The sequence below is a fragment of the Malaclemys terrapin genome, chromosome 2 (genome assembly GCF_027887155.1).
Source record: "Malaclemys terrapin pileata isolate rMalTer1 chromosome 2, rMalTer1.hap1, whole genome shotgun sequence".
Taxonomy (NCBI): Eukaryota; Metazoa; Chordata; order Testudines; family Emydidae; genus Malaclemys; species Malaclemys terrapin.
This window is the reverse complement of record NC_071506.1, coordinates 89,875,488-89,903,141: the sequence shown is the minus strand read 5'-3', so window position 1 is coordinate 89,903,141 and position 27,654 is coordinate 89,875,488. Positions and strand designations below refer to the sequence as shown.

The window sequence follows — 27,654 nt, the reverse complement described above, 5'->3', positions numbered from 1 at the left end:
ATTATGATAGACTTCATGGCCTTAGTCTTCAGTTGTGGTAGAAGATCAATGCAGCTGAGGAGGGGCATTGCAAAGGTGGTTTTAAGGTGCTGTGCAGTCAGATCATTTGGGTGCAGGGGAGTAGAAAACAACCTGCCCCCTCCCCACTATCCAAGGTCGGAAGTGCTACAGTAATTCTATGCTACTTGAGCTTCAGTCCAAGCAGGCAAAATATCTGAAGGATTAGTGCCCTGGCTTTAGGGTTGCTTTGTGCTAGCAGTTTGATATAAAGCTGCCCTAACACAGCCTAGGATCTGGCCTATTATTTGTAAGTTCACTGAGATCGCAGTAACCCCAAATTCCTAGTTTGAGTTGGTCCCTTGAACATTTTACCCAAAAGTTCCTAACTGCTATCTTATTCTACGTGTTTGTTTACTCTTTTCATGACAGTTTTTTCCTTATTAAATAAAACAGCAACTATCTGTCCATCAATTGGCTGGTTTCTCAAGAGTGTTTTACAGAGAGACTCTTGGACAGATTTGAGGGAGGAGAAGATGGTGGCTTTACATATCAGTTTTGGGAAGGTGCTCCCCCAAGTAAAGGGCAACATGGAAGAAGGTGCAGAGATGTTATGGTCAAATTCTTTATTTTTCCAAATTCATAGGGTGTCCCATATGAATCTTTTACCATTGTAAAAATATACAGCGAGGAGGAAACACCTCACAACGGAGTCATTCTTCTGTCATCCCTGGCAGAATCCTGCAGTTTGCAAAGTCTGCTGAATAATGCAGAAATCTTCATTATAATACATTGTCTCTGCCTGAGCTATTTAAAAAGAAGGTGAAAACCTTGCTATCCCTTTTATCATACTGTCTTAAAACTTTCAAAACAACTATTGCGTCATCCCACTCTCCACTCTTTTAGAATGAGAATAAGCACAAGTCCTTTAACCTTTCCTTAATTAGATTCTTCATCAAAGGTCTAGTTCTAAACAACACAATCATCTACGCTGGGATATCTAGTGGCAATATGGTTACCCTTTGATGTGGTTAAATCATAATTCCATTTGGCAGTGAGATGGGTCTAACTGCCTGTTAACTGTGACCTTCAAATCATTCTAATGCTACCTGTCAGAAAACAGCTATCCTGTAACCAGGGCTGCAAGCATGGTGTGGATTTACTGTGGATCAATATACGACATCCAGTCTTCCTCAAAATAGCTTTTATAGTCGAAAAAGAGAGCAGCTACAGCTGTGAACCAGCATTTCAGCTGCGATTGAAAACAGCCAACTAGAATTCAGCTGCAGCTGGCCAATGACAGAACCTCTGGGTTGAATTGTAAAACAGCCAATCCGGATCAGTGTTTCATTTGGCTAGTAAGAAGAGATGTCATGCTGCATTCCTGGCTGTTAGTGCCAATTATGCTCGGCTGGTCTCGTGATGTCCTTTCAGTAGAAGCAAACTGTAACCCAGAAATGTGTGCACAGATCAGACACCTGCAGCAGCCCTAAAATCTGCAGCACAGCTCCTAGAATAGCAACAGCCAGGAGCAGAAACACTGGAGCAAGTGGTATTGCAGAGAGGATTCGCCACCACGTCTGTTGGGGGTATTGTTTTCTGCTATTGCTGATGTCCTTTCAATGGCAGTTCCACCAGGAAGATAATTTTTGTGCACCTGGCTTTTGGTTGTATTTTCCTGGATTATCGTTTGACTGAGGACTCGGCTCTTTCATCCCCTCTTCCCCGTAGCTCTTTGCGTGCAGATGCACTGGAGAAAGTTGATTTGTAAAATGTCTTTTAATGAAGAGAGAGGCTCCCGGAGAGCAGTAGAACAATGGTTATGAAACTGTAGGTTTTATTTGCCTTTTTTCTGTTAAGCATGGCGTGGATTTGTGAATGCGAAGGATCTTGAGGGTTTTTTTGCCTTCCATCTTTTACGTGCCTTAGTGCAACTCAAGTAACTTACTAACATTTTCTATTAAACCATATAATACTTTGGCAGCCCTTTGATAGTTTGTGGTTCCCTCGTAACAATCTATACAGCAGGAGGTAAAGGTGGAATCCTGGTATTAGAGAGAGGTACGATTTGCACGGTAAGGCTTTGTGTGGTATGTGCCTGCCTAACAAACGTTTCTGTTTTACACTTGTCTCTTCAATATGGAACATGCAAACAAGATCCTGTGGTTTTATAATGCTGACCTTGATTAAAATGCTAGGTAAGAATGATGTTAAAACAAGGGTAACCCGGCCTCATTTGTAGCTTCACAGCTCAGTGAGTTTGTAAAGTGGCCAATGGCTTTTTTTTTTTTTCCCCTTCCCTCTCTTGAAGCAGAGATTAGAGGTTTTTCTGTAATTGTAGTTTACTTTTCCAGTCATCTAAGTATACTTTATTGACCTCTTGTTCATAGATCTTTAGTTTCTGTGGTTCTGACACGGCCATGCTAGCACTGATGCTCTCAGCACCTTTCAGGATGGGGTCCCAGTGAGAAATATAAGCAATATGAAGAAAGACCTGACTGGCTGAAAGAAGAATGACTCCGTTGTGAGGTGTTTATCTACTGCTTCTATTAGACCTCCTTATTCCCTCTCCCTTCCCCCCCCCAGTAATTTCAGATGTCTACTAAGGAAATTGGAGTTTTCACTAAAGGAAAGGGAAAATCGTTGCTCAAAGCTTATTGTTTCTGCTTGTTCTGATTTTTATACTAAGTAGCTAGCAGTATGTTTACAAAAACACAAAATCCACCACCTGGATTCTTCTGAGGTCAGGAAGAACTTCCCCTAAAGCCTTTTATCCACCATTGGGTGGATAAAAATGGATTTTTTCCCCCTCTACAAATCAGATTTAAAAAAAAATTAAATTTAGTGTTGTTTTCAAATAAACCTATGTGAAGAACTAAACTTACTGAAATCATTTAAGTAAAACATTCAAATAGTACATGTTTGCTGCTGAAATTTTAAAGAAACACCACTGAACTTCTGGATGTTCATTCAACTAGCTCATTTCAACTTTGAATGAATTAGTTACTGAAAAAGCAGAAAAGCTTATTGTGCAGAAGGATGAGATCTATTTGTTCTAAAATCTTGAAGTAGATATGCAGAAACAATTCATTATCTCACGCACCTTGTCTCTCTTTTTAAAATAAACAGTAAGTTTATCAAAACATGTTTTGCATTTAAAGCTTACTCACTCCCCCCTTATGTATCCAGAACATTTAAGGTAGCTATATTCAACTGATAATATTTTAAAAAGCTGGTTTTGTACACTTTTAATTGAATTCCAATTTCCATCCAAATGCTGCTTGACATAAATCACAAGTAAAAAAAATTAACTATAATCTAGTACAGGGGTAGGCAACCTATGGCACGCGTGCCGAAGGTGGCACGCAAGCTGATTTTTCAGTGGCACTGTCACTGCCCGGGTCCTGGCCACCAGTCCGGGGGGCTCTGCATTTGATTTAATATTGAATGAAGCTTCTTAAACATTTTAAAAACCTTATTTACTTTACATACAACAATAGTCTAGTTACCGGTATATATTATAGACTTATAGAAAGAGACCTTCTAAAAACGTTAATATATATTACTGGTATGTGAAACCTTAAATTAGAGTGAATAAATGAAGACTCAGCACACCACTTCTGAAAGGTTGCCGACCCCTGATCTAGTAAATAAGAAAAGCATCAGTCATCATTTTCCAACATAAAAATGTAAACATTAAGAATCTGAATAAATGTATGTTAAACTATATAATTTCTTACACTAAATCTATAAATATTTATTTACCCTTCTAGTTAAGAAGTGCCAAATTTAGTGTGACAGCTATATTTCGTAGCAAATCAACATGTTTTAATGTCGATCAGCTTTTCTTTAGGAAAACAACTAAAAAGAACAAATGCAAAACAAGATTAAAATCAAAGATTTAAATCAAAGTTTCCTGTTTGATGATCGAAATCTGTAATTTAAATGAGTCTACTCTGACTGTTACGGAGATTTTTGTTCCTCCTTCTGAAATATCTGGTATTGGTCTCTGTCAGACACAGGGTACCAGATTAGACAGACCATTGATTTGCTTAATGTTGTAATTCCTGTGGTTCCTAAATTTAATTTGGGTCTAGGATGTTGCATTGCTGTTACAGTTCTTGTATCATAACTGAAGAATATCATATAACTATGCATTTTCTTCATAATATGGCTGTTGTTCCACAGGACAACTTGTGAGAGGTAATGACCCTATTCATAGTGTGAAGAAAGGGAGAAAATCAAGTTTTAACAGGTGACAACAAAGAGAAGAACAAAGAGGATATTTAGCATGTACTTGGGTATGCGTGGAGCTGTCTCCTGTATGAAACAGGACTGTGGAAGCTATTTTCTTGCTCATAATCTAGCCATATGTAGTTGAATGAACAGAAAATGTGCATTTGCAGGTTAGTTTATTGTGGCTATTTGAGTGTTTTCTATCATCTAATGAGTGAACAGTTGCTGCATTTTGAGGTTTTTGCCTTTGCATTATTTCCTGCACTCCTCTAAAGCACATAGCAAAGATTGACCCACTACTGTTAACATATTAAGTGACATTGAAAAAGTATAGTCCTTGACCCAGACTGATGCCTGTTTGCTGTCTTGAAAAGATAATTTTTCTAAATATTGGTAACATTGACAAATCCATGTTTGAAAAGAGGTAACTTCGTGATCAGGTGTAGGCTTTCTTGAGAAAGTAAGATGCTTGTGGCATGTTGCCAATGTTAATTTTCTTTAAGGCAAGGACTTATTGAGAGGCTGTCTGGCCCACTGGTTTTAGAGCATTTATAGTAGGAAGAGCTGAATTCTGTCCTGATTCTGTCAAAAGGGTGGTTTACTCAGAATTCCAATAAAACGCTCCCAGAACATCTGAAAAATGGCTACTGGCATGTCAGACCGAGCCATGGAGGATTCCAAAATTAGTGTATACCTTTGAAATGCCTCGTTTCTCCATCTGGGTAATGGTGCTCACCTGCCTTTTTCAAAATATTTAGATACCTATAGATAAAAATTGAATGTAAGTACTAAGTATTACCATTATATGTTGTCTCCTAATACTTCAGAGCATAGGAAAGCAAATAATGAAATGTCCAATTCTCATCTTTAAAAGAAAGTGTGCATGGTTTTTTTACAGCTTTCCATTAACATTGATTCAAATTTTCATTAATAAGTATTTAGAGAAACACTGTCACTTGTGCTCCTGTCCCAGTTAATACAATCTAAGTGGCTGTCTCTTAAAAGCAGGTGCTTCAGGCATGTTGTGCTGTCTCCTAAGTGAAATCCTGGGAGAGGCTGCACATGGAGGACTAGGCACTTTGCTCTAAGGTTAATCTAGCAGCCCTCCTTTCCTGTGGGACTGCAGTCCCTTCTTTTGCTATTTCTTGCAGGCACTTGCCCCAGAAAGAGAGTATTTTTCTGCAAATGATTGTAGAGGAGGTGGTATTTTGAAAGTACTGGCATTTCTTCTCCTAAACAGAAGGAAAGAGCTTCTCCCCAGGTATCCAGGAAAAGGTCCACTCTCAAGCCTTTTTGGATTTTCCTTTACTGTTGTTAGTCTTGGATGCTGCCAGATCTTTTTCACTCAGGATGGAGAATCCTTTGTTTTGGATTAGGGTTAAGACAGTTTGAAAAAGTAATATCTAGAAGGAAAGACTTCTTGTGTCACCGAGACTTTGAAATCTCCTGAATTCCCCTTTTAAAAACACTGTCGCCCCCAGAGATCTGTTCCTCCTTACTGCAAACCTCTAAATGAATTTACCACACCCTTGAGGAAATCTACTAATCTGTTAGGCTTTCCCACAGTGATATTAATTGAAGTCAGTTAAATCATATTGAATTTGGAATCCTATTAAATTCTGGTGACTGTGCCAGAAAGCAGTCACGTTTGCCATAGTGTGTCCTGGGATGATTTGAATGCGAATATATTCAGCTGCTGTCCCTTCCCATCTCAGTGCCTCCTACACATCATTATTATTTTATTAGTAGTAGTAATAGAATATGTTATGCCTCAAGGGTGAGCTGTACCTTTGACCCCTCACTCAATCTCTCCATAGACAACGCTTCCAAATGACAGGCCAAGACCCATACTTTGCTTAGGGTGGAATCCCACAATCCAGCCAAATGCTAGACAGGGTCCCCTGGTCACAGCATCCTAATTCACTAACCATGTGTCCTCAGCAGGGCCAGCTGGGTTTTGGCCCCTGCTATAGACTTCCTTCTGGGAGCCTGTGACCAGTATGAAAGTGAAGTGACAGAATAGCTTCTTCAAAATAAAGTACCCACTTGCATGATGAAATTAAAGGACACTTGCTGGACAAATTTCCTTTCCCTGATTTTGGTTTTCAGGCCTATTCTAGCAAAGGTTAAATAAAATGGACCAAATTCTGCTCTTGCTTACAGGTATGCTAACTTGCTTCAGTCCACTCTTCTTCTAGCCTACAAACTAATTTCAGCATTGAGTGACTCCGAGCAATATAAGCGCTCTCTTTGGGCCCCAGTAACTGGAAGTGCACAGTTGTCTGACTCCGATAGTAGGGTATGTGTTCTAGCCCTTTCTTTGGTTTGCTGTACCCATGTGGCAGCTTAGCTACAGGATGGTGTTAGGGAAAAATGTCATGATCTAGGCTGTAACCCAGTTCCACAATGTGATTTTATAACTCTGTTGTCCCATTCACACTATAAATAATAAAACCATATTAGAAATATAACATACAACTGTGGGCTGGTGCAGTTAGAGATTTGTGTAGAAGAGTGCTATGCCAAATTCAGTACTGGAGAGTAGCAAGCAAATAACTGATTCACTTTATTTTACTAATTTTTATTTCTATAGGATCTTGCATCTTAAGATCTCAATAATTTTATAATGAATTTAGCTTTCGAGCAGCTCTGTGGGGAGAGAAGAAGTATGTTACTGAGGTAAAGAGACTTTAAGTGAAATTTTTCCTGAGGTCAATTTTTCCTGTGGTAGAGCCGGAAGCTGTGGCTCTCAGTCCTCTATTGTCTTAGCCACACACCTATTCTTCTTCAGAACCAATTTACAATTAGAGGATTGGGAGAAGGAGAGGTGTGGTTTGAGTAGCCTGAGCTTGTAATAAAGACCAGGATGGATTTTTCAGATTTCCTAGGCAATAATCTGATTCCTTTGTCTGGGAAAACAACTTTGCCTTTGTGATTCTTGTTTTTAGTTACAGGGCTCCAAGGCTTTCAAAATAATGGTAAAAAGCAACAGAGGGTCCTGTGGCACCTTTGAGACTAACAGAAGTATTGGGAGCATAAGCTTTCGTGGGTAAGAACCTCACTTCTTGTAATTACTTGCATCTGAAGAAGTGAGGTTCTTACCCACGAAAGCTTATGCTCTCAATACTTCTGTTGCTTTTTACAGATTCAGACTAACACGGCTACCCTTCTGAAAATAATGGTAGTAATTTAATAGGAATTGGGATGTGACTTTTCATCTTGTAAATGAACTGTACTTGATTATTAATGACTGGAACACTGGGCTTGTAAATATCTTTTTATTTTATATTGCTTCTGCAGGGATTCTGTACCAATGTGGAGACCATATGAACCTCTGATTGGACCCCACCATTTCCTGTTGTATGAAGGAGGGTGCTTTGCCCCTGGGGAACAACTTCTGTAGGCTGACATGGCAATGATGAGATCCGACTTGGGCATTATGAAGATCCTTCACTTGAAGAAGAGAGGCTGTTTTCTGCTGAAGCTTTTGTGTCTGGTTGCCTTGGTGTTAATCTTTTGTGAATTCTTAGTTTATTATGTGGTGATATTTCAGTGTCATTGGCCAGAAGTTAAAATAGAAGCTCACAGGAGCAGCAAACAGTCTTCGGCTTCTGTCTTGAAGGCCATGTTTTTATCTGATACCCACCTGCTTGGTGAAATCAAAGGGCATTGGCTAGACAAATTAAGAAGGTAAGAACTGAATTTAGGGAACATACTGTAACCAATTTTTTTTAAAGCTTTTCTCAGCATCCATGTATAAGCAGTAGTAAATGTAGTGGCATTTGGGGCAAGTAGCCACTCCGGCTTCTGACTTGCTTATCTGAATTTCGGGGGAAGAAAATAATGGAGGGTTAGGGAGTTAGACTGTGTCTAATCAGTGCAGTGTCTGACAGACCCAGGTAGCTAGTGTTGCTGTTGTATTGTGCTGCCATAAGCTTCTGAGTGCATTGTCTGGCTCAGAGAATCCTTTTTTTCAGTTTATAATAATACTTATAAATTATACAGTGCTTTACAAAAATAAAGTAGTTAATCTCCACAACACCCCTGCTAGTCAGTAATAGTATCCCCATTTACAGGGTGGGGGAATTGATAGTAACTCATCCAGTGTCACATTGAGCCAGTGGCAGGGCCACGACTAAAATCAAGCTCTCCCAACCCCATGCCTAATCCACTAAACCACATTGCTTCCTTCTGGTAATCCATGAGAAGCAGAACTTTTGAAGGAAAGTATCCATTTTTCCATGGCAGGAGCTATGTGACTGAGTGGCATCAAACCCAATCTCTACTGAACATTCTTTTATCTTTTAATAACCATAAATGTATTTAAAGGAAGAATTGGGGAGAGTGAGCTCAAGCCCTGATAATAGACTTGGGTGAGTGAGGTGGGAGTCCCCCTTGCTCCACCCTCCTGAGAGAGAGAAACAGTGAATGCTTTTAGATGTAGTGTCCCTTCCTATGTGAGCTTGCATTATCCAATTGTCCATTGCAGAAACTATCAGAAGCCTGCATCCCAAGAAAGGGGGAAATATTAATAGGCAGGAGTTGTAGACCAAGCTGGATGAGCAAGCATCTCAGAGAGGTGATTAAGAAAAAGCAGAAAGTCTACAAGGAATGGAAGATGGGAGGGATCAGCAAGGAAAGCTACCTTATTGAGGTCAGAACATGTAGGGATAAAGTGAGAAAGGCCAAAAGCCATGTAGAGTTGAACCTTGCAAAGGGAATTAAAACCAATAGTAAAAGGTTCTGTAGCTATATAAATAAGAAGAAAACAAAGAAAGAAGTGGGACCGCTAAACACTGAGGATGGAGTGGAGGTTAAGGATAATCTAGGCATGGCCCAATGTCTAAACAAATAATTTGCCTCAGTCTTTAATGAGGAGCTTAGGGATAATGGCAGGATGACAAATGGGAATGAGGCTATGGAGGTAAATATTACCATATCCAAGGTAGAAGCCGAACTCGAACAGGTTGATGGTACTAAATCAGGGGGCCCAGATAATCTTCATCCAAGAATATTAAAGGAACTGGCACATGAAATTGCAAGCCTATTAGCAAGAATTTTTAATGAATCTGTAAACTCAGGGATTGTACCGTAGAGAATTGCTAACGTAGTTCCTATTTTTAAGAAAGGAAAAAAAAGTGATCCGGGTAACTACAGGCCTGTTAGTTTGACATCTGTAGTATGCAAGGTCTGAGGAAAAAATTTGAAGGAGAACGTGGTTAAGGACATTGAGGTCAATGGTAATTGGGACAAAATACAACATGGTTTTATAAAAGGTAGCTCATGCCAAACCAACCTGATCTCCTTCTTTGAGAAGGTAACAGATTTTTTAGACAAAGGAAACGCAGTGGATCTAATTTACCTCGATTTCATTAAGGCATTTGATATGGTTCCACATGGGAAATTATTAGTTAAATTGGAAAAGATTGGGACCAATATGAAAATTGAAAGGTGGATAAGGAACTGGTTAAAGGGGAGACTACAACGGGTCATACTGAAAGGTGAACTGTCAGGCTGGAGGGAGGTTACCAGTGGAGTTCCTCAGGGATTGGTTTTGGGACCAATCTTATTTAATCTTTTTATTACTGACCTTGGCACAAAGTGGGAGTGTGCTAATAAAGCTTGCGGATGACACAAAGCTGGGAGGTATTGCCAATATAGAGAAGGACCGGGATATCATACAGGAAGATCTGGATGACCTTGTAAACTGGACTAATAGTAATAGGATGAAATTTAATAGTGAAAAGTGCAAGGTCATGCATTTAGGGATTAATAACAAGAGTTTTTGTTATAAGCTGGGGACTCATCAGTTGGAAGTAACAGAGGACGAGAAAGACCTCGGAGTATTGGTTGGTCACAGGATGACTATGAGCCGCCAATGTGATATGGCTGTTAAAAAAGCTAATGCGGTCTTGGGATGAATTAGGTAAGGTATTTTCAGTAGAGATAAGGAGGTGTTAGTACCGTTATACAAGGCACTGGTGAGACCTCATCTGGAATACTGTGTGCAGTTCTGGTCTCCCATGTTTAAGAAGGATGAATTCAAACTGGAACAGGTACAGAGAAGGGCTACTAGGATGATCCGAGGAATGGAAAACCTGTCTTATGAAAGGAGACTCAAAGAGCTTGGCTTGTTTAGCCTAACCAAAAGAAGGCTGAGGGGAGATATGATTGCTCTTTATAAATACATCAGAGGGATAAATACCAGGGAGGGAGATGAATAATTTAAGCTCAGTACCAATGTGGAAACAAGAAGAAATGGATATAAACTGGCCGTTGGGAAGTTTGGACTTGAAATTAGACGAAGGTTTCTAACCATCAGAGGAGTGAAGTTCTGGAACAGCCTTCCAAGGGGAGTAGTGGGGTCAAAAGACGTATCTGGCTTCAAGACTAAGCTTGATAAGTTTATGGAGGGGATGGTATGATGGAATAGCCTAATTTTGGCAATTAGTTGATCTTTGACTATTAGTGGTAGATATGCCCAATGGCCTGTGATGGGATGTTAGATGGGGTGGGATCTGAGTTACTACAGAGAATTCTTTCCTGGGTGTCTGGCTGGTGAGTCTTATCCACATGCTCAGGGTTTAGCTGATCGCCATTTTTGGGGTCGGGAAGGAATTTTCCTCCGGGGCAGATTGGCAGAGGCTCTGGGGGGTTTTTGCCTTCCTCTGTAGCGTGGGGCATGAATCCTCACTTGCTGGAGGATTCTCTGCACCTTGAAGTCTTTAAACCATGGTTTGAGGACTTCAGTGGCTCAGACATAGGTTAGGGGTTTATTACAGGAGGGTGGGTGAGATTCTGTGGCCTGCATTGTGCAGGAGGTCAGACTAGATGATCATAATGGTTCCTTCTGTCCATGCATCTAATTAGATGAATTGATAAAGACTTCCTTATTTTTTTTACTTCAGCATTGGAAAATTTCATGTGATATTAAGACATCCTATAACACTTTGTTATTCGCTCAACCTAGAGAAGAAGCTATTACTATCTAATATGAACTACTAAATACAGGTAGTTGTTACATATCGGTATAGGACAGGGATCACATGATATAGTGTAAGTCTAGAATATTTCTGCCAAATTCATTGGTGTTTCATTTATAATCCAGAGCAGAATCTGGCTTATTCTGTGTCCCAGCAGAAACCTTGCTCAGATCACTGCAGGATGAAATTTACTAAAGGAAGACATCCCTAGGGGACTCAAAACAGTGGCTTGATCTTGTATAGCAAAGTTGCTGGCTTACCTATGCACACTAGTGTCAGCTCTGTCAACTACCATTTTGACACAATTCATTATAACGTTTTAACAAAATGGAAATTTGTTACCCATGTCTAGCAAATAGCAGTATAGTAATTTACTCATTTTAAATTGGCTTATCTGGAGGTCTAATTTGTGTCATTGGTTAGATTTGTAATGATGATTCAATATCCAGCGTGGGGGTTTGTTCTGAGCAATCAAAACCTTTTGCTGCAGGAACAGATGCATTCGGTCAAGTGTGTGCGATTATTCAACATACTTCCACTGATCAGTTTTTACATACTTTGAAAATAACCCATTAACTTGTGATAAAAGGTTAGTATCAGCACTTTGTCTGGTGTCCCATGAGCTGGTGCTGATCATGGTTTCTGATGTGGGGGAGAGCAGGGAGGTAGCCCAGGAGCTGGTGTTAAACCTGACTTTTTAAAAATCTAGCTGGGTTTCAGAGTAGCTCTTTCAGTCTTTGAGAGCCTGCTTCACTGTCCTGTCAGGCAAGACCTTGTTTAATCAGAGTAAAGGATCAGGCAGTTAAGAGAGTCTATTGATTCGATGCTTCCTGTTTCTTAGGGAATGTCAAATGGAGAGAGCCTTCCAAACTGCCTTGTCATTACTGGAGCCAGATATTGTTTTCATCCTAGGAGACATCTTTGATGAAGGAAAGTGGAGCTCCTCCCAGGTAAAAGGTCCACATCTACTGATTTTTAGTGTCAGAAAATGCTGAACTGTTTTAAAAGAAATGGGGTTTCCTGGAAATAAGTGGCATGCAGAGCAAGCCAGGCTTTATTTGATTTTCCTCTTCCACAATTGATGTATTGCAGATTTGTAGGCCGTGACTATAATTTCTAGTGTAGTGTGACATAGTCACTGCAAGGCAGTTGCACTCCAGTGTGAGTGGAGGATATATGTGGGCACAAATAAGATCAGGCAGTAGGCATAGTCTTTTGCATTGAGTTGGTCTCCAGCGCCCTACAGTGCAAGGTTAAGAGGAGGTGAATGTGCGTGACTGGGGAGATATGAGTTAAATGTGATCCTCCTCGTGCTTACGAAGTACTGAGGCTGTGAAAAGGGGATTAGATAGATTTCTCCTTCTTTTAGGAGTGGTGCTTCCTAATGATAATCTGGGGAGTAGTATGGAAAAGAGGTAACATTTATAAATGTTTGTGGCCACCATTATGATGCTAGGTGTAAACACTGACAGGCTATTAGTATGAGTGGCCAACAGTCCAAACTTTAAAATGGCAAATGACTAACCCAGCCTTTTACTTTAAAAGGCATTATTGGCCTTCTGAAACCCAAAGAAGTGCATTGCCTAGTGTAATAAAGCTGTTGGCAAATTAATTTTGCAAATATAAACAAGGGAATCAGTCAGGCCTGTGCATTACTGGGTATTAGTGTTTGGGGCTCTGACCTTCCTGATAGCTGGTCAGAAAGTTCTATTTGTGTCCTGTATTCTAAAGCCAGTTCATTGTTGTTGCAATATTAATGACACTAATAGCTGTTTTAATATTGTCCATATTCCAGTCTTAGAAGATATACAATGGATGCTGCTCTTGTCTTGGCAGTGGTAGTTTTCCAAGGGGTTGACTACAAACTGAAATTTGGTGATTCTCCCTGGACTTGATTTTTCCAATAGCTTCTTTCTCCTCTCCCTAAGCCAAACACATAAAACATGAAAATCTCAAGGTGACAGCCTACTGCTAAGTCCTTTCATAGTTGTCTTCAACATCAGCAGTTTTTACAATTTTCCTGCAGGCCTGGGCAGATGATGTCAGGCGGTTTCAGAAAATGTTCCGACATCCAGTTCGCACTGAGCTAATGGTTGTTGTTGGCAACCATGACATTGGCTTTCACTACGAGTAAGTATTTCAGAAAAATTCAGTGCACTGTCAGGTGTGAAATGTCAGGATGTAAACAGTGACTCAGTATTGCCAGCCTCAAGAGATCAAATAACATCAGATTGGCCCCAAAGTCAAATGTTGGTTTTTAGTCTGACTTTTGACTTTAACACCTCTCTACTCCTCTGCCAATGTGTGTGAGAGAGACTTCCAGGTTGAAGAGTCAGCCTTTACTACACGCTTCTTTCTGGCTGCTCAGATGGAGCTCCCACTTCCTCTCCCTCAGCCCCTAAGGTAGGGCAGCTGCCATCCATTACATTTCCTATTACTGTCTTACTTTCTCCTGCTGGATGAGGGTTATACAATGGAACTGGAAAATGAACGTCCAAGAAACACAAAGTACTTATGTATCGAGTCCTCCTATTAAGGATTTATGTGAGCGGAAAGATCTTTACATGTATGAATGTCTTTACAGCATCTCCCACCTAGCTAATTACTGCAAAACCCCATGCAGAGCTATCTGTATCTCAGTGCAGTAATTATAAAGACAATCCTTATTTTTTTTAAGTAATTCACATTGAAAGCATTTCAAAAATAATTTTAAAATCAGACTTTGTTTGCATAACGGTGATCAGCTACATTAATAGATCAATTATCCAATAATTTCACCTTGGATTTGTCTGCCCTGGACCTGGCAGCACCTGTTCTCTGACTCCTCTGCCCCTGGCCCCTCCCCGGAGGAGTGGCTGCTGTGTAGCTTTTTTCCTGATTCCTTCCCTCCACCTACATCTCAAGCACTGACCTGGCACTGGGTTTGTGTGTACTTGGAGAAAAGCTGCTGCTGGGTCCACAGCAGAGCAAGTACTGGGGTGGGGGGTAATGCTGTTGGGCTTCAGACTCAACAGTAGCTTTTTCCTGACTCCTTCCCTCCACCTACATCTTTCTCTGTGTCCTGCTGTCCCAGGACCCTCTCTCTGCTACCACTGAGATAGCGCCAATCCATACATGAAGGCAGGGCTCAGTGGCAAGGGCAGATCTGTTTTTCTCAGTTCCAGAGACTCTCACTTGAGCTCTGCCTGTGTGACCAGCCCTGAAAATTGGATGAAAGGGGTGGCTGCTTGGGTCTTTGTGAGAGTACCTCCTGTCGGTATCAAAATCCCATGACTCACCGTTAATTCACAGGATTTGGCAGTACTGAGTAACCGTTGGCTTCCATGTGAGTTAGGGTTTTTTTTAATTATCTAGGGCTTTTGTCTTCAAGCATCAGTTAAGAGGGGCTGGGTTGCATGTTTAGAGCCAGACCTTGAGTGTAGCTCATGTGCACAGAGTGAGAGTTAGGAGTGCCCTGTAAAGGTGGCTTCAAGGTCACATCATGGTCAAGCTGCTGCTATAACTCACGCTGTGCTGCAGTGACCCAAAAATGCAACCAAGGTATTGTGGGTATTCTGCCCCATTCCCTACTCTCTCAGCATCAGAGAGGGTGATTTGCATCTGTTGTATTTCACTTTGTGCTTGTATTGGGGGCAGTACTCCCTGGCTTGGTTATGCTTGCTCTGGGGCCAGACTAGACTGAGAGGGGCTGTATCCATCCCATGCAGAATCTCAGTTTTAAGGTCTAATCTGGATCATGGAGCAGTACCTGTCAGGGAATTGCCATTTAAATCTGTAACACAAGTATATAAAATTACTTATAATGGCAAGTTTCTGAGCATCGTACTACTTTTGTCTTTTAACACAGAATGACCACTTACAAGTTAAAACGGTTTGCAAAAGTTTTCAACTTCACCTCAGGAAAGCTAATAACCCGGAAGGGGGTAAAGTGAGTATAATGTTTGCCAACATTTTGAGCTTTTTCATTGGTTTTATTTTCTTGAACCCGTTGTAGCGTGTTCTCGTGAATATTTGTTAAACATAAAACATTATTTACTCCCAAGAAACTTGTTTGTAAATACTGTAAAGCCGTGGTCTCCAATCTTTTTATGCACAAGATCACTTTTTGAATTGAAGATCAACCCAGGATCTGCCCTGCACCAATCACTCCATTTCCCCCTCCCTCTGTTGCTTTCTCTCCCCCACTCTCACTCACTTTCACCGGCCTGGGGCAGGACTCAGGAGGTTGGGATGTGGGAGGGGTTCAGATTGTGGGAGTGGGTTCCGGGCTGAGCCTGGGGCAGGGGGTTGGGGTGCAAGCTCTGGGAGGGAGTTTGGGTGCAGGGCTCATATGGTTACACTGCACCTAGTCTCATAGAATCTACTGGACATTTCATGAGTTTTACTTTTTATTAGTGTAATTTTGTGGTTTATAAATCCAAAATCCTTCATGGACTGTCACAAATCAGTGTAACATTCTCAACTGTGGGGTGTGCATTGGCTGAGCCTGGGGCAGGGGGTTGGGGTGCAGGAGAGGGTGAGGGCTGTGGGCTTTGGGAGGGAGTTTGGGTGCAGGAGGGGGTGCAAGGTTCAGGCTTCGGCCAGGAGGTGCTTACCACAGATGGCTCCCAGGCGGCAGCGCAGCGGGGCTCAGGCAGGCTGGCTGCTGGCACATCTCTGTGGCCCCTAGGGGTGAGGGGGACAGTGGGTCTCTGCAGTTCCCGACCAATGGGAGCTGCAGGGACGATGCTGGGGGTGGGGGCTGTGTGCGGAGCTGCCCTCCCTGCCCCTCTCCCTGGGGGCCATAGAGATGTGTCAGCAGCCAGCCTGAGCCCCGCCGTGCTGCCGGACTTTTAGTGGCTGGAGATCGCGATCGACTGGCAGAGGCTCCAGGATTGACCAATTGATCGCAATCAATTGGTTGGTGACCACTGCTGTAAAGGGAACTATTTTGAGCAAAATAACTTGGCAACTTTCCAGTGGAAAGAAAACAATTCAAAGGATTTAATGGCTGTCATATGTGCTCTGGAGCACAAGAGCAGATTTGTGGGGTTTGTGTTCTTTTGCTTCCAACCACTTACGGTGACCGCTGACTGCCAATCTTAAATGAGGAAAGTGGTTGAGTGAAATGTTCAACATTTAAGTATTAACACCAGTGGAATGTCCTCGCTTCTTCAGTGCCTGAAACTCATGCCTTGTTTGTGGAACATGGTAATACAGCACCTGGTCCTGCCACCCTTATTCACATGAGTGATCTCAGCTACTCACCTCAGCAGAGCTTGGCCCACAATGCATCTGTCATCTTAGTGCCAAGCTTGTTCTCTCCTTTAGTTTTATCAGTTGGTTAGAGAAACTGTTGATAGCTCAGTAAATATTTCTATATATATATGTCCCTGTGTCCTGGGTGCACATACTATGTAAGGAAGTGCAATGGGTCCACTGAAAGCCATCTTATCAGAATTTTTTTTCAGATAAAGTGAAGGGAAATACATTGTACTCATCTACACTCTGACATGTATATGGTCAGAATATAATTCACAAGAATGTAGGAAATAAAGGCTACAAATGGATCACTTAATTTTTTTTTAAACATTAAGCAGGTATTCTAAACAGGCTGGAAGTGCTATATCCCCCAGGAAAGAAAGAAAAAGTGTGCTTCATGCAGGCTTATGAGAAAATAGACCCCCAGTTTAATACAACCATGTATTACTCAAGTCTGTGACCCTAAACACACATTTCAGCTAACATTTTAAAAATAGTCATTAAACAGGGACTAACATCCCCTCCTTACTCCAGACTGTGTGTATAGTACTCAATTGACCATCTGCTCGTTGAAATGAGTTTGCCTTATTAATACTGCTCGGTAAATGTGTTCTAGAACACTAGTACAACAAGTAGCTATTTAGTGAAAAATGTTGGCTGCAATTTAAGATCTGCTTTTTGCCAGCAACCCTTCCATGATGGAATCTAGCTCACTTTTGTATATAAAGCACACCACTGTTCCCTCCTCCTGCATGCTGAGCTGTGAATATGTCCTTTCTCTGTCAGCTAGCAGGCTGTCCTTCTAATATAAAAATAAGTGCCTGTTTATACTTGTGACAGGTAAGAGCCTAGTAGCAAGAAACATTCAGTTTATTTAAAAGCTATAATGAAGGTAGAGTTAGGTAAGTGCAGTGAAAGCTTCCCTACCCTGCTTTGCCAGAGACCCATGGTTAAGTGAGAGACGCGTCTCTTTAGGTGTGAATCAGACTAAGGGCTTGCCTACACAGTGCCAGAAGGATGTGGGTTGTGCTCTAACTGCCCTGCTTCTTGCACACTCTACAGGGCATGTTAGTGTGTTTTACAAATCACACCCCACCGGTGCACTTTGCTGGCAACCTGTAGACATGGTCCAGGTTCATTTGTGGGGCCTTCCCTAGGCAGAAGCTGCCAAATGCAGTATAGCTTTGCTTTAACATTGCTCACAAGGCCTCTCTGGCTTCTGAGATACAAGTGCCAAAGCAACTTCTCACCTTCAGATTTCAATGTTATGGATTATTGCATTGCAAGAGGATATAAACAGTGCCTCACAAATTGTGTGGACATCAGATTCATCACTGCATCTAAACTTTACTATGCAACCCAACTGACTAGATTAGTGTCTAACAATAAAACAGGTGATCATGGAAAGTTGTGGTAAAATGCAGTATCAGTATTTGAGAGGTACAGCTAGTGCAGCCATTCTCAAACTGTGGGTTGGGACCCCAAAGTGAACAGGGTTGCCAGGGCTGGCTTAGACTTGCTGGGGCCCAGGGCTGAAGCCCGAGCCCCACCACCCAGGGCCAAAGCCAAAGTCTGAGGGCTTCAGCCCTGCGTGGCAAGGCTCAGGTTGCAGGCCCTCCCCCGGGGGGGGGGAGGGGCTGAAGCCCTTGAGCTTCAGCTTTGCCCCCCATCCAGAGCAGTGGGGCTTGGGCAGGCTCAGGCTTTGGTCCCCTCTCCTGGGGTCGTGAAGTAATTTTTGTTGTCGGCAGGGGGTCGCAGTGCAATAACGTTTGAGAACCCCTGGTCTAGTGCGTGGCCTAGGCACAGTCGTTATTGAATTTAGTTCGTACGCTTTGAGTTTTTTATCTGAATTATGAACTTGGTTGCATTTTTTTTTTTTTTTTTAAACAAGGGCTTCATCTCTCTCCACTAGTGTCTGGAGACCTAACAGTTGTCCTTTTCCCTATTCCCTCTCTGTTCTCCCCCAGTTTTGTCATGGTGAACAGTGTTGCCCTGGATGGTGATGGGTGCAGTGTCTGCAGCAGGGCAGAGGCAAAGCTCATGAAGCTTTCTCATAAACTGAATTGCTCCCAACAGGTAAGAGTCCAATAGTCCATTCACTGTAACTGCAGAGTTGGAGTTGCAGTTCTAGTCCGGGTGGAAGTCAGATTCTTCTCCTTTGAAAAATCTCAGTCTCTAGTTTGTGTTTTGTCCTTCCTCAAATAGTGCTCTGGCCTTGTCTCCTTGATCATTCTTACCTCCATATTCATGTTGGATTTCAGTGTGCATGTTGCTGACTCCCTCTTCCCCGGTCTTTCTGCTAACTTCAGAAAGACAGGGGCACGGGTCTTTTACCTCCTATAATCTTGTCCGGTCTGTGATCTCTCTGTCAGCAAAATCCTGTAGCCCTTTTCTCTGCCACATATAATATCACTTACTCTGGTCTCTGCTCTTGTAAGGGAGCCTGCATAGTCTAATGGCAGTCTGGAGACCTGGATTTTGTTCCTCACTTTGCCACTGACCTGCAAGTCACTTCATCTCAGTTTCCCCATCTGTAAAATTGTTAATGGTTATTCTCCTTTGTAAAGCACTTGGGATATAAGTATTATTCTTGCATAGACAGGGCCTTTTTCTATCTACCTTTTGCCTGTCATGTCTCCTCCTAACCTGAACTCTCATGCTACTTTTCAAATGTACTCTTTTTAAACACTCATCTGTCTTGACCAAATTAATTTGTGAATTTACCTTAACTTCCTTCCACTACATCAATAAAATTTCTCTTAAGTAAAAAGAGTATCAAACCACCCCATTTCCTCTTTCCCTTCTTAATGGAAACCTTTGCATCCTTGATGGTGAATTTTACTTTCATCCCATATCTCCTGGATCTGCAGACTTGCATGTTGCCATTATCTGTCCAGCGTGGTCTCTGAATACTACTAATTTGATTCCCACCACTGCTGAAATCTTAAAGCATGCTTTCAGATCCTCTTGCCTTCTCTCTAGCTATTCCAGTTTTCTATGGTTCAGCATGTTCTGTAAAGTGTTGCTGCCACCTTCTGATATATACAGAGAGAGTGCAATTGCATCCATGACATCCTCGAACAATTTCACTAGTTCCTTGTTCACTAAAGTCCAATTCTAAATTGTCAGTCTTGATTTTTAAAACACTTCATGAACTTGCTTCAGGCTTCTGTTCACGTAGTTCATCCTCTTCTCTATCCCTTCACAATCTGACCTCTGAGATGTGCTCTGAATCACCTGCCATTTGGAACAGACGTCCTACACAGCACCAGCTCTCTTCAAATCATCCCATCATATAGCTTTTCTCCCTTACTTATACCTCTTAATTTCTATCCTCTGATTTTACTCTGTAAGGCCTCATATGATTAGTTTCTCTGATAGACACTGTAAACAAGTACTTTTGCAATAATCCTTATACAATGCTAGTTTTTTGTTGTTGTTGAGGGAAATATCTTACATGGTCTTCAACTTTGCATTTCTGTCCTGGCCCTCCAAGCACATAATAAATACAGAACTAGTGCTGCACAGACACAATTATGTTTGTCTGGCTTGATTTTATTAGCAGGAACAGAATCATTCCAACAAAAGATGCAGTGGTGTGGAACAGCTTCCAGCTTCAGAACCAATCCTTTTACAGGTGTGTTGGAGATTAGGTGGGCAGGATTTCACCATTTCAGCATATTTATCAACATTTTATAAAAGGCTGCATTAGCTAACAACTGGCTCTTGCTTTTGAATCCCTGTCAGCATTACCCTCTTTACAGAAGAAGTGACGCTGAATGTACCGGAGAAGATTCTGCTCTTCCAGAGGAAAAGAACATCCCATTTAAAGAAAAGTATGACGTACTGTCTAGAGAGGCTTCACAAAAGGTTTGGTAATTTAACAACTTTATTTAATATCACAGTAACTTTACAGCACTTCCTGAAATCCTTAATTATGTATATAATATTGGAAAAAGCAAATGCTAGCTGAGATAAGCTCCTCCTGGTTTAGTGAGGCCTGGGGGAGACTGCTGATAAACCTGCTGGGCTCTACATGGTAAGTCCAGGGACACTCAGTCTGCTGCAGAGCATTTATTCTCAGTGTAGCATTTTGTACTATATGTAAAGTTTTAGAGTATATGGGTTACCCATTTTTAGTAGGACTAATAGAAAAAGTCAGTGATCTTGTCCAGCGCTCTAAAAACATTACTTTCACTGAATTACTGATGATAAAGAGAACATTCCCAATAAATTAAATGGGCAACAGAGATTTTTCCTACAGCAGAAATGTATATGCTCAAGTTTGAGGGCAGATCACCTCCAAATCAGTGCTACTCTTCATTTAAGACCCAGGTTTTCTATTTGTGGTGCTAAATACTTGATATTGAGTGTTGTTCAAATTCATAAGGAATTTACCAACTATAGTAAAATGTTACAAAATACCACCCTGTTTTTATGACAAAGGTCAAATAGGGTGATTTACTATTAAAATATGACTATTGTATTAGTGGAAGACATGAGGATTTCACAAAATACTCTGCAAAAATAGTAGCCCAAGTAAAAATATGGAAGGAGAGCCCGTTGGAAGCAAAACTAGATATTAAACTGTGTGATGACTTTAAACAAATTCAAATTAACTTTTCATGTTTGTAATTTTGTACTGTTTCCAATATAGCTGTTATGGTGGTTTCATCCCCGTTTGATTCTGAGTGGCCATACCCACAGTGCATGTGAAGTGTTGCATAATGGGAAGATTCCAGAAATCAGTGTCCCATCATTTAGTTGGAGGAACAGAAACAACCCTAGTTTCATCATGGTAAATTTAAAGATTTTTATTTTTGTCAGGTAACTTTCATAAATATAAATCAACATGGCAATCAGCTATTTATTAAACTGCTGCTACCTGTTTGTTTTGTTTAAAAAGGCAGAACACCCACTCTCCCTCAAAACCCAACATTTACTTAATACACTGCATCCACTTTATAAAGCACATCAGGGGAGCCACACAGGTTGTGTGGTACAAGGAAGTGCTGTTAAAGGTCTAGTTTGTATATTCGTAAAAACCATGTGTAACAGAGTTTCTTATAAAGAGGGTGCAGGGTAAACTATTGACTTGTAAAAAAAAAAAATCATCAGTACCATGCACCGAACAGTAAAAAGGCTAGTTTTGCTTAGCTGATTTATCTACTATGAAAATAAGACCATATCTATCTCAGATTTCTACATGGCTTTCTTGCCTGTCAGACTCACCTATTAACCATTTCAGAGAGGGCAAGTTTTCATTTGTCTTCTGATAATCTGCCTCATTAGTTTCAATTCATATGTTTTCTAATTTCACTTAGAATGTTGGTTAAGCTCCATCAGATAGTTCCAATCTTCTTTATTATGTACCACGTAGAGATGGAGAAAACAACCAGTTCTACAATAATTCAAGTTTTTGAAAAGTTCTGTTTTAAATAGCAAAACCTACAATCAGTTTTTTTTACTTTTCAGTATCTTGTGGCATGGGGAAAAGAAACTCAAATCTCATTACTCTTTGGTTTACACTCTTTAGTCCATAGACAACAACACCAAGTCCCTTCTCAATCCATGTATTTTATTTAACTGTTGGCATGTTTCTTTTGCTAAGTAGTCCTGCTTTTACCAGCTGCTACCTATCCAATCAAGTGCTTGTGCCTATTCTATTTTCCTTAAAGTGGTTGCTATCAAACCATGCACATTACCTTTGCAACATGTCTAGTCTCCAGTGCTATAGGGTGTGGACTGACTGCATGGCATTGGTACTATATTAGTCCAGGTCCTGCAACCTAATGCAGAACTTCTACATCACAGCTGTTTTTGATGTAGACTCACTAAACCTATACCCAACCACATGATGGCCTTTCTTTCTTTTTCAGGGCAGCATAACACCAACCGACTTCTCCCTCTACAAGTGTTTCCTTCCACTTGAGAGCAGAGTTGTTACTATATACTGTATAGCAGGGGCTCTACTTGGGGTACTGATACTAGCTCATCTTCAACTTCTCAATCCACCTTTTTATTTTGCTCAGCACTTAATCAGGAAGCATAAAGCAGTATGAAGAGCCAGACATCTGCATTCAGTTACTGAAATACCAAAGCTGAGAACAGTCAAACATCAGACTATATTCATGCCAGCAAATTACCTAATTGGATTGTTAATCCGAAGGCAGGTCGCATTTACACATACCATAGAAATCCTACACAGTTGATATGACTACTACAGGATAAATAATTAACTGAAATGAACTGTTTTCATGCTGTACAAAAATACAGTATTCTACAATCAAATGAGTCCATTTCCTTGCTATAATTTTTGTATCAAATATGTATACTAAAAGGTTGTAACTGTACATTATGTAAATCCTACAGCCTCTGCACTAGAATGTCCTACCTGGGAGGAGGCATAGTCTTTCAAGCTGGAACCGTCACTGTATGTTTTATTGCTACATGCCCTTCTAATGTGATACTTCTGTTTCTTAATGTCAGCAGGAGATAGATGCATCAGTGGATTTCCTTAGCATTCCTAAGCTGTCACACACAAAAAACTGTTGTTTGGGAGAAATCCCTGCTGCGTTAGTAGTTGTAGATTGTAATCCCCTGTCTGCCAGACCATCTTTCCACCCCTCCAGGGTCTACTTGCCAAAACACTTCAGCCCTTCCAAAAATTTGGGTGGACCCTCTCAAGCTGCTCTTTTTAATAAAATGTGCTATGATAATCTTAAACTACAGGGCCCTATTGCACCCTATAGGTCAATGTGGAGAGGTTTTCCCCAACAAAGGAGGTCAGATACTGCTGCAGTAACATTTTCCCATAGCTTTATGGTGGAGGACCAGGTGCATGTTATGCCCCTGGAGGATTCCAAAAGAATGTTAACAAAACTTGGTTATATTAATGCAGAGCCAGCTTTGGGCTGTAATGTCAACCGTAATGGAGTTTTGGGGATTGCTTTGTAGGGGAAAGCTGTAGCAGCAGAGCTCCATTGGAGCCACAGCAATCCTCAGAGCTGGCGTAGTTGAGGCTCTCCGCCTCTGGGTGGCTAGATTGCAAAAATCTAGAAGCCAGAATCCCTGCTGCTTTATGGGGACAGGATAGACAAATACAATTACAAGAAAAACCATAAGGAATTTCCACAGCAGGAACCAGTTTGCCTTTTGGTGCTCCTGCAGAGACGGGGGTTTTTATTCTATAGGGCTGGTTTGTTTTGCCTACTTTACCTTTCAAGTGGGAATGAGTAATAAAAGAAAGTTTGCATGTTTCTAAAATAATTTTGGAAGGGGAGGTGTGAGAATCTATGCATAACCGGCAGTGGTAGATTTAGGGAATTATACCTATTACTAGCTAACCCCTGCCTTTCACTTTCTAGGAAATACATAACTGAATTGCAAATATAGAAATATCAAGACTATACATCCTACTAGCAATTTCACTTGGAAGGATAATCTTACAAAGATACCATACTGTCTCTAAAATTATCCTATTTTAAAATAAAATTACTAAATTTCTCTAATTTAATTTTAAGTAAAAGAGGACTGGGTTTATAAATAGCATGAATCATGGCTGTATTATAAAAATCTGATTCATATTGTGTTCCTGAAAACAACAATTCAGATCTTAATTTGTCCCTAAAATTTAAAACAAAGATGGAGATAGTCCAAGGAGTGATTAAACAATCTATGAAGTAATGTAGGCTAACACTTCTCTAGGTTTCTGTTATTGCAACTGTAATTTTAGACATTTGTACAGGTTATCTTGGACACAGGAAAAGTATATACTCACAGAGACATAAAACACCTATGTATAAAATATAAAGCAATGTTATAGTTACTAAAAAGGACATGCCTTATTGCTACAGCAATTCTTGCTTTTTATATATTGTACTGTACCACAACTTGTTTTGAGAATGTCATTTGCATAAATTATTCAAGTTTGAGAAATATTCACACAGTTGATTCTACAATATTTAAAATAAAACAATTTTCTAATGTCTCTTTATTAAAAGAGAAATAAAAATGTCATCTTGTAATTCTCTTAGGCCAGACACAAGGGTTTATACCTCCTCTCCCCACCACCCCCCTTCTTGCTATTTACTTGCACAATGAAAGCTGCTGTTGGTACAAAGATTGACGAGCTCTATATAATGGTGCTTTACACATTCACAATCGGCCTGTGCAATTGTGACGTACTATGAATGACCAAAGAATTACTAAACATATTTCTAAAGTTAAAGGAAAAAAATCCTTGATTCCCATTAAAACAACACCAGGTTGCAATTTGGACACTTGAATGAATTCCAATGTTTTAAAGCTGAGATTTCAAAAGAGAAAGGCATGTTGCTGCAACATCCGGTGACTGTAATACCTTACTTGAAAAGGTAAGTGGTTAATTTGCATAATTTATATTTTTTATACTAAAGAGCATTGTTTTTATATAAACCAGAAAAAAATCCCTAAACTCTACAGATAAAGTTCTTACCTTCAGTCTCTGCTGCAGGTAAGGTTGACATCAAGCTGTACAGCGCAATCAAAAACATACTTACATCTTAGCTCATTTTACAGGTACAGCCATAATCAAGGCACAAAGATCTTCTACAAGTATTTTTCTTCAATAAAGTTGTACAAAATAATATTACATTTTACAGTCTGTACAATATAATAAACCAGCAGTAAAACAAAAAAAAATATATATAGGGAGAGGACTGTTGTCCAAGAATGATCTAAACTAAACGGATCATTTGTGGACAGCACAAATAACGTAAGTGAGGGTGGTACATTTTCTGCCTAGATGCAACAGGCTGAAAAAGTAGCTATAATTCAAATGCCTGAGGTGTGTAGAGGCACTTAGCCCCAAAACCCCAGAAAAATTGCTTATCTTCACCATGCCTCTCATTATCTACTCTACTTCCTGTGCCAGTAACGGCTTAAAAGAGGAGGTCACTTTATCAGTTGACCTGCAACTCAGTAATGCTAAAAACTGTGACAGAGTAATAAATATTGTGGTGCTGCTACATTGTGTGTATACTTCCTCAACAGTATTTAATAACCTGATACAAAGTGCATTATTCTTTTATCAACCATCAAGTACTCTTAATATCATGTTAAAAAAGGGACCCACACAAGGTTAGGTATGACTTTAGTGTCATCCAGCTGACATACTAGTTTGAACTAACATAACCTGCTGGAAAAAATTTAGCAGGTTATGTTCAATTAGCAAAAACAAAACCCCAAAAACAAAACACACCTCTAAAGCAACAGAGGTAGCCAAAGGGCTTAGTGGAATGACAAAGAAGTGGCATATCAAAATAAAGCACACAAATAATCCCAAAAAGCATGGCGGAAAAGAAACCCAAACTTGCTGCAAACCAGCTCAAAGGCTAAATAATTAAGGTAAACAACCTGAAAAGACTGACATTTCTGTAGTACTTTCTTCCACCCTGTGTGGCATAGTATAGAGAGAGAGCAAGAGAGTAAGGAGCTAAGTATTTAAAACCACAGGCTCCACGGTGATCCCAATCACAAGAGTTCATACTGGCGAAGATGCATTCTCTGAATGATGTCTCGACAATCATTGAACACTCTGCGGATGTTTTCTGTGTCCACTGCACATGTGAAATGTGGGTAGCAGTAATGCCTGCCATCTCCACTTGCTGTACTTATCCTCTGCAGAAAAGAAAGAGAACATATTGAAGACTGATTGCTCAGCGGTCTGTCAGCTCATTACAGGGGAATTACATCCCAAACACGTGCCCACTTGTAAGATTAGCTGTTTGGAGAGCAAGAGCCCAGTATTCAGCACTGCCAGTTTGACTATCCAAATGCAAATCCTGGATGTGCCTATGCCTTCCAAAGATATGCCTGTGTTTTCATACGATAATACAGTTCTTCAGTGTGTAAGTAGGTTAGATTATAATCAAACATGCATATAAACACATTTAGCCCTTTAACAGGTCAGCTGCTGGCAAGCTAGTGAAAAAGCCCCCGTTTAAGTTGACTTTCAATTCTTACATACTCATGTTAAGAGGTTTTATAACCCAGGCCACTTCAACTGCTTTAGGCAGTAGCAGATTAGATAGCCATTGAGGAGCCTTGCCTGTGGATCTAGAGGCGCTGTTCAGTGATTAGACATAGAAAACCCAAGGTTAGACAAAGAAAATGATATATAAGTGGGGGTCTGTGAAGACAGAGAGCAATGCCTGGGTATCTTTAAGCTACAATACCTTGCTCTTGCACTTCAGATGAAATTATATCAAAAAAAATTTTTTTTAAAAAAGTGCTCCATTTCTTGCCCACAAGCCTAGGTAGCTTTACATTCTCTGAAGAAGCAAATCATGGGATTCTAAGAGGGCTTGTTTTAACAGCCTAACTGACTGAGCATGTGAAAAATCTCATAGTTTATGAAGTTTTACATTATACAGATTCTTTGACTTGGACATTTATGTTTAGACATGCTAGAAACTACTATTTTTCAGCATCTATGTATATGTAAGATGGAACCTTTCACTTCTAGGTCAATAGTTCAAATTATTATTGTTAAGCACTAACCCTATGATCAGCCCCATATGAACACAGAGGAATCCTGGACTGGTTTTACAGCTTAGATGACTGAACTGGTCCGGTCTGATAGTTAATAGAACTCACTGCCAGCTAACAGCTGCAGTCAATACTGGTTGGTTTTATAGTATGGGCCATCTACTAGGTGCTAGACTACGACCAGCACAATTGGTACTCTGGTTGACACTCAGCAAGAGAGACCAAGGAGTGAATAGGCATGAAAACTAAGCTACACCTTTCCCCCTAAAAGTCATGTCTACAGAACATCAAAAGGCTAGTGTGGGGAAATTTGCATTCCCTGTGACATCTAGCAAGGGGAGTGGCTCACAATCCATCCCACTACCACTGCCCTTAGAGACCAAAATACTCCCCTGTTTTGCACTAGGAAACAAGAGACCCAGGAATGAGATCAGAAGGTAACTTTAAAGAATAATCATTTCAATTCATGGTATATTTTAATGTTACTATATGCAAAATAATCATGCGCTCCCAGGAGACCTAATTAGTATTTCCAATTTATGAGTTGGGTAAACCAGGTAAAATATAAACAGAAAGTTTTAACAGAATATTAAGCACAGTATTATAAGGTTAAAATACCATTGAATACCCAGTATAACTGCATGAAGGGTATCTTGTAAGAGCTGCT

At 40.5% G+C, this 27,654-nt stretch overlaps 2 protein-coding genes across 9 annotated transcripts in view; one reads left to right on the top strand and one right to left on the bottom strand.

Annotated features, from left to right (window-relative positions):
* Positions 1-54: 54 nt before the first annotated feature.
* On the top strand, positions 55-25,966 carry MPPE1 (metallophosphoesterase 1). 7 transcript variants are annotated; one of them, XM_054018370.1, is made up of 11 exons: positions 55-2,072; positions 2,388-2,526; positions 7,534-7,923; positions 12,058-12,166; positions 13,243-13,346; positions 15,064-15,144; positions 18,425-18,533; positions 20,020-20,094; positions 20,205-20,327; positions 21,115-21,255; positions 22,337-25,966. In XM_054018370.1, exons 3-11 carry the CDS (start codon positions 7,643-7,645, stop codon positions 22,517-22,519), a joined length of 1,206 nt encoding a protein of 401 aa, XP_053874345.1. In that variant the 5' UTR covers positions 55-2,072; positions 2,388-2,526; positions 7,534-7,642; the 3' UTR covers positions 22,520-25,966. The 7 variants fall into 7 exon arrangements, with proteins under 7 accessions (XP_053874345.1, XP_053874348.1, XP_053874347.1 ...); XM_054018373.1 differs by lacking the exon at positions 2,388-2,526 and having other exon boundaries at positions 55-1,586; XM_054018372.1 differs by lacking the exon at positions 2,388-2,526 and having other exon boundaries at positions 55-1,827.
* Positions 25,045-27,654, bottom strand: part of GNAL (G protein subunit alpha L) — a 315,717-nt gene continuing 313,107 nt past the window's right edge. For both annotated transcript variants that reach the window (XM_054018365.1, XM_054018366.1), the window contains exon 12: positions 25,045-26,117. In XM_054018365.1, coding sequence (XP_053874340.1) covers positions 25,971-26,117 — 147 coding nt within the window. In that variant the 3' untranslated portion in view covers positions 25,045-25,970. The remainder of the gene's footprint in view (positions 26,118-27,654) is intronic.